The sequence below is a fragment of the Bombus pyrosoma genome, linkage group LG4 (genome assembly GCF_014825855.1).
Source record: "Bombus pyrosoma isolate SC7728 linkage group LG4, ASM1482585v1, whole genome shotgun sequence".
NCBI lineage: Eukaryota > Metazoa > Arthropoda > Insecta > Hymenoptera > Apidae > Bombus > Bombus pyrosoma.
In genome coordinates, this window is record NC_057773.1 from 11,820,395 (window position 1) to 11,828,236 (window position 7,842).

General features: G+C 41.5%; 1 protein-coding gene across 1 annotated transcript; it reads left to right on the forward strand.

Annotated features, from left to right (window-relative positions):
• Nucleotides 1–300: 300 nt before the first annotated feature.
• On the forward strand, nt 301–7,775 carry LOC122566994 (menin). The gene is made up of 4 exons (XM_043725038.1): nt 301–1,268; nt 1,351–1,661; nt 1,756–1,895; nt 1,984–7,775. The coding sequence occupies exons 1-4, from the start codon at nt 704–706 to the stop codon at nt 2,786–2,788; spliced, it is 1,821 nt and encodes a 606-aa protein (XP_043580973.1). The 5' UTR covers nt 301–703; the 3' UTR covers nt 2,789–7,775.
• The last annotated feature ends 67 nt before the right edge of the window (nt 7,776–7,842 follow it).

Here is a 7,842-nt window from a genome sequence, read left to right on the forward strand (position 1 = left end):
ATACTGTTTGATATAATTAATACTGTTTTGCGTATGTTTTGTGTTTTTATAGTAATAAATAAATAAAATACAATATAGTTGAACGTGTATATATAGAAACTATTTCATTTAATTGGTTAATGTACATATGTATCTGTCTGCATTTATACCAGCTGACATATACTGCTAACTACCACATACCGTTGGTCGTAGATATGTGCATAAACAATTTATATAAATGAATATCAAAGTATAAAGCAAATTGAAGGTAAATGAAATTGAATACCGTATGAATATATGGAGAAATAGATGTTTCGAGCGCTTAAGGTGTCTTAAATTAATGCACTGATTCTGAGGAAAATTCTAGAACGTAAAACGCGCGCATCGATAATTGTTTAATTTACGTTGGATTGACGTCGCTCGCGCAGAAACTCGCCTTTTCGTTTTGTTGTATGATAGAGCAGTGTTGGAAACGGTCCTAGTGGCGGCGCGCCGCTAGGTGATATACGGTTGTGGTTCGTTTTGTGATGCGGAAATGTAAAAGTTTCGCGTTGAGAAGAAGAAAATCGACATTGACTAGCGTATATCGTTAGTCAAGGAAAAGGAAGTCGCACGGATCACACGATTTCGTCGAGAGTTTCTGTCAAGATAAACGTGAAACAGGATGACACTCGTGGTTTGAGCAAAGATCTCGATCTCGTGTGTTCAGCCTGCCAATCGCGACATGGCGGGTTTTCGAGACGAGGATAAGGCACTATTTCCTATTCAGAGCATCTCGTCGATCGTACGAATCTTCCAAAATCAGTTAGAAAACAGCTCGGAACCAGATTTGGCTTTGCTCTCGATTCTCGTCGGTGCAGTCGAGAATTCCCTAACCTGCAACAGAACATTTGCGTCGCAGGAGACCACTGTTTTTGACGAGCCGAAATTGCCGGCCGTTGAGTTTCATATCGCTGAAGCGCTTTATACCAAGTTTCACGCAGTGATTAAGGGTGCGGTAGATCTTACGGTTTACGATACGAGATACGCAACTCGAGAACTCGTCAAAAAAGTCTCCGACGTTATATGGAACTCTCTAACTAGAAGCTATTACAAAGATCGCGCGCATTTACAAAGTCTCTATAGCTACCTCACAGCTAATAAATTGGATTGTTTCGGCGTTGCATTTGCCGTGGTTGCCGGCTGTCAGGTATTGGGATTTAAAGATGTACACCTTGCTATGTCAGAAGATCACGCCTGGGTGGTTTACGGGGAGGATGGAACTGAAACTGCTGAAGTTACTTGGCATGGTAAGCCATACCTGAAGTTAGAGAGATATTGAACCTAATGCAATTTGATAACTACTAAACCCGACCGTGTGTCTTTCATTAGGAAAGGGAAACGAGGATAAACGTGGCCAACCAGTCGAGCCTGGTGTAGCTTCTCGATCGTGGTTATATGTGAATGGGCAGGCTGTAGTATGCTCTAGAGCAATGGAAGTTGCCACCATAGTATCGGCTATAAATCCTAGTTTAAGTGCTACATCGGACGCAGCTGAAGTCGCATTGCTCCAACAAGAACTGTTATGGCTGTTGTACGATTTGGGTCATCTAGCCAAGTACCCTATGGCTCTTGGTAATCTGGGAGATCTCGAGGAAGCAGCTCCGACTCCAGGCAGGCCACCTGCCATAGATCTCTTTCAGGTATCTTACAAGTTATTAACGAATACTGGTAGTTGAACTTGTTAATAATTTTAATAAAGAACGCATGTAATTTCTTAATGCATGTAATTTCTAGGAAGCTATACGATCAGCGAGGAAATATTATGGAAATGCTCACGTGTATCCATACACTTATCAAGGTGGTTACTTGTATAGACACGGACTGCATGCCAACGCGTTGTCATCATGGGCAGACGCGGCAGATGTTTTAAGGAAGTAAGTACCAATCGACGGGGAATATGATATCCGAAATGAGATTACGGAATTTGTAATCGACGATTATCCCGATTCTAATATGCAATAGGTATGACTATTCGAGGGACGATGGAGAGATATACAAGGAATTGTTGGAAATAGCGAACGAGCTTATACCTCATACGGTACGAGCTGACGAACGCTTGTTAAGACAACCGCGCTGTTTTGCTTATTTGTTGAGGTTTTATGACGGAATTTGCCAGTGGGAAGAAGGAGCAAACACGCCGGTATTACACATAGGATGGGCACGACCATTGGTAAATACCATTTCAAAGTTCGATGCTAGTATTCGTGCTCAGGTAATTATCGATTGTTATGACGTGGAAGCGAAACAGGAAGAAGAAAAATCGCAGAAAAGGGAGACAAGTCCGGAGGAAACGCTGAACAATAATAACAACAATTACTGTAAAACTAAAGAGAGGGGCAACGCGGCCCGCGACCTGATCAAAAGCTTAGAGTCTAAAGTACCTCCTAACCCAGCACCGATGCATCCTAGTATTCAAGCGTTGACGGCAGCATGTAGCGAAAAGATACTTAATAGGGATTACCTGCTGCAGGGTGGCGGGGAACCGTTTGTTGCTCCGTCGGATGACGCTTTACCTCCCGCACCTTCCACTTCCCAGGAGAACCTTGATCCCGAGGTAGAGACGGATTCCGAACACGAAAGACCAAGGATAACTTTGTACAGTCAAAAAATGAAGGGTCTGAAAGACTTGTTGTTGGCTGAAAAGTTAAACACGCATGCGATATCGTTGCAGTTAACCGCACAGAGCCAGGTACAAATCGGTAAAAAGTCGCGTAATACCGACGAGGTTGGAGTTAGTCAACGTCCAAAAAGGACGCGTCGCGAATAGTATAAGATTTTTGACCGGCGTTTCGGTATCGTGAAGTATTGATGTAAGAGCAGCGCAGACATAGTGCCACTGGATTCATTTTGGTCGGAAAAGAATCTCAACCTTTGCTCACGGTTTCATTCTGTTCGAGTGAATTTCTGACCCAAGCTTCTCGCGTTTCCGTCTACAGCTGTTTTACTCCGGAAAGCGGACGATATAGCGATGATGACGACGTTGTGCCGTTTTGTTCGAACCCCGTGTCTCGTGCGCGTTTTCGTTTCAAGGAACGATTTCGATGCTTTCAACTGTCGTGCGGATTTCCACAAAGTAAGTACGTTCGCACGTAATCTTCGGAACGTACCGTCGTCGTTAGATAATAAGTAAAAAATAGATGCGAACAAATTTATAGAAGAGTACAAAAAGGATTTTCTCGATTTTAAGTTAAATGTGCCGAAACCGTGAGTGCTTACGTTTCTTCGTATTTTCACGTTAAATATGTATTTAACTGTAAAAATATCTTGTCTCTTCCACAGTGCGTAAAGCTGTGAGTAAATTACATGTCGATCGGGTAAGGGTGGTGTGGATGGGTGATCGATTGTGAAGGTAGGAATGGCGTGGGACTAGAGGAATTGTGATTGTGCAAATGAAATAGAAAAACGAATCGGACAATGTACCTAATGTATCTTCGCGGAGAGATCAGATTCTCAGCACAGTTATTTATTCTACGATCAGTAACGACGATCGTCGGCGGATCGATTAGTTTCGATCTCGTCTTTTATCCTATTTCTAATCTCTTGTTGCACCTTTATTTATTGATCCACGTGTTTTTTATCGAACTATCGCACTTCGCATATATTACAATTAACAAGTTGTCGTTAATGTTTTTTACACGATAGTTAAATCTTTTGTTAGACGTACGCTTTTATGATCTAGTAAGAGAGACCACACACATTCCACACTCCGTAAGTGGTGCAAACTAATTAAGTTTTTACCTAAGGTATTTTAAGCATAAAATGCTCGCTTATTTTTATAACTATTTATTTTCAGAGTAATTATAAGTATCTACTACTAGATTCTATTCTTTCGCCACTCGATAGGTAGAACAGGTGAAACGTAGTCCACCGAAACGTGGTACACAGAGTGAAAAGTATTGGACGGTATTTCGTCCGTAACGTGTGTGTATATGCGTGTGCGTGTACGTGTATGTGTGTGCGCGTGTGTTTCACAGTACATATATATGGAACGAGATACGATAGCTCGTTAAGTTGATCGCGAAATGGGAAACGATACGTACGCGATACGTATGAAGTTCCTGAGAGTTTTTCGCGACGTCGTGTAACGTACAAATAATTTCTTCCGACGTAGCACGCGTCACTCTTTTACGTGCGTATCAGAGAATCCGAAGATGAAGATTTTCCTAATTGTTTCTCCCCCCCCCCCCTTTACTTGGCCTTTTAATTACAGATCAAGTCACGTGCCGCTTTGTCGCCCTTCAATCAACTATCAGTATTTTGGAAAATTATTCATGCACGCTACGTACGTACGCGCGCGATGCTAGGTGTGAAATCGTTGATTATCATTAGTCGCTTTCAGTCGGGCACACAACACCTCTCTACGACTTTTTTTTTTTATTTCTCCGATGTTTGTCCTCTTGTACAGGTGCACTCCTACGGACACGATACAAACCGAATACTAGAAAAGTAATCGTGACATCGATATTGATGCGAATAGAAATTATTCCACGACGATATTTAGGCGGATTGTTGTAGTATATGTTGTTGAATGAAATGAATATAAACGATCCGAGCAAACCGACGATCACTTAAATAATGAAGGGCGCTATCTTACTGTGATGCTGAATATATACTATATTATACTATATATATATATATACATAAATATATATATGTGTGCGCGCGCGTATGCGTATATATATATGTATCTGTACACACACTCACACATATATACATAATTATATAATTAATAATTGTAGTATGTAACTGATGACTCGGCGTCGGTAGGTTTTCATTTTGTCGCACGAGGTGAAATTGTTAACGCGCGGCGCCGAATTGTAATTATTTTAAAAGGCTGCAGGAACGAGAGTAGACACGAGAGAGAAAGACAAAGGAAAAAGAAACGAGGAAGAAGAGGTGTCCGTTGAATCCGTACCGTTCGCGTATTAATATAAGTAATGTTTTCGAATCTTTTTTCAATGCGTTTTTGAGATAATATTACCGATCGGGCACGTATTTTTCTCTCCTGGATATGTGTAGCGTCATTGACATTGCGTGAAAATTGTATCGTCATCGTGTGTATCGAAAATTGTAATACACATAGAAAGGGAGGGGAGTAACGCGTGCGTTGCGAGTGTAGATTCTTGTAAAACTGAGATATTGTACACTCGTATATATACGAGACGGATAATTTCTTTTCATCGTCAAAACGTAAATGTATGCATGTGTTTTTCAAACAGGAACTGGCTTGTTCCGTTGTTTTGTAATTTATTTTTTTAATTATTTTAAATCCGAATATTCTACGAACCAATTGTGTCCGCGGTTTTATGCGTTATTATCATTCTGCAGCGTATTGCGAAGATGCAGAAGGGAAGACAATTAAAAATGTAAAAAAGAAAAGTAACGGTCGTTACTAGACGAAGGGATACTTTTATCACTAAATTATACCGTTTCGCGTGTAGTATTTTGTTGTTTTTTTCTTCTTTTCTTTTCTTTTCTTATTTCTTTGACAGCGGTAAAGGAACGTTTTAAGAGACTACAGGGATTACTATGCATAAAAGTAATAAGAATAATAGGAGAAGAACTGATGCAACAGAACAGTATTTTTGTATTAGCTATGTCGCGCAGAGGTGTTCTCTCTCTCTCTCTCTCTCTCTCTCTCTCTCTCTCTCTTTCTCTCTTCGAAATATTAATATTCGTAATATTCGGACGTTTAGGGATGAAAGATTGCAACATCCGTTTCAGTGTCACGGTAACGGTCATCGCGTGCTCGAAGCAAATTAAGGAAACGAAATATGTCTGCGGTGAGAATTCGAAACAACTGTAGAAAAAATAGGAAACGACGATGGATAATCGAGAAATAGTCGAGAAAAGGAATACCGACGAAGCGTCTATCCGTTATCGATCTCGTTCTCGTCCGACTTATTTTCCGACAGTTCGATCATTATTCGATCATCGATCCTCGTTTGGACATATCGATGGGAAGAAACACTACGCATGCTGCATAAATCTCCGCCTATGTTCGTGTTTTCCCGTTTGCCAGCCGTATCGATATTAATCCTTCGTGTACTTGTTCTTCTTTCATTTTTCCTTAACCTTGTTAACCACCGCACTTCATCGATTCGTCTCGAAGAAGATGAGAACAAGATCGTGTGCTATTTGTTTTCGTCATCTTGGTAAACTCACCACGAAATTCCCCTCTGTTTCTTTCGGTCTCCCCCGATTCTCTCGCTCGAACCAATTCTAGTTTACCGGGTGAGATGTTGCCGCTTTTCCAATGCTAAAGAATCAACAAATCGGAACAGGAGGAGGAATAGAGGTGACAGCGTATGTTTATGCTTATTCGTTTTTAGTGCCATACAACGCTATAGTCGGAAACGACTGGCGAATATATTTTTCGTTCTCATTCTGTCATCATGTTCTCGCTCTTCGTCGTTATGTTACTGGTTGTCTAGTTTCACGATATTCTATTACCGAGGCGTATCGACATAGAAAACAGAAAAACGGAGAATAAAGGAGGGGAAAAACGTGGATGACGTTTATAAGAGGAACAGGGAAAATGACAGGGAGAGATCGCGCGTTTGAACAGCTGTTCGCTTTGTGGATCGAGTTTTTGTATGATTATAGCGGGGAACGTGAGAGTAGGCGGAGGATCTCGGAAGATCGCACGGAATAACAAACGCGCGATCCAAGGATGATACGTGCTTCTTACCGCGCTCGTAGAATGAGTACCGGTGGTAACGCGGGCGCGGTAATCGTTCTTTATCAACGATAACACGCTTAGTATACATTCGATCGAGCTTTACCTTCGACGGAACGTGTTTCGCTAGGCGTGTAACGAGTCGCTGCGCTATGCTAACTACAGAGTAAAATCAACTTGGAAACGTACGAATGCGTTAAGCTAATTACATTTGCTATAGCCATACATTCTTATGTAAGTACTTAAGAAGCGAACGGATTGTCGACAGATCGCGCAAACTTTCCGATCCCGATAATACGTGTGTTGCGTGTTGCGAACGGTGGTTGTCTACATCTAGAATGTGATCGTGGGGGGAGGGGGGGGGGGAGGATGTGATATACGTCGGTGATGGCGATGGCCGAGTCATAGTAGAATGGAATGGTACGGAACGCGTTTCATCGAGCGAAAACAGATGAGCGAAGGGGCATATTTGGAGGAGATGTTGGAACACGTTCGCAATCGGTTGATCGAAACGGTATTTGGAACATCGTTAGTGTAGGATTGGACTTCGACTAATTGTAAACAGATAGCGCGATACGACATCTCGTTTACCTTGTATACCCCCTGATGGTATGTGGATTTCGTAAGTCGAAACACCAAGAGACGGTTACGATTCATCGCTTCGTCGTGCGATGATCGTTACATCTTTTCACACACGATATGTGTACCATCGCGTGAGATTGCGGTTACAGGTTTTTCCCTTCAGACAGACGGGTATTCTGATATAAATATACGCACGCATGTATATAAGTACATACATATAAAAGAAAACCAGAATCTGTTACAAGCTGTTTAAAGAGCGGATTATCGTAAAAAAAATTTTACCGTAGATTATATGGTCGAATAATCTGTATTATTCACTCGGACGTTCAACGCATGATAGACGAATGCGCTGACCAGCGGTATTTCCGTTGGTCCCGAACAGAAAAGAACGTGTAATCACAACTATTGTTAACCGATACGGAACAGTGAGTTTTCAGGCATCATGGAAATGTCTTGTTTTTTTCTGTGAATTACAATAAACTATTTTATTCTACGTGTCGTGGTTATTGTTGCTGAAAGAACACGTCTTGCTATTCCCTTCTCCTCTCTCCACGTTACGA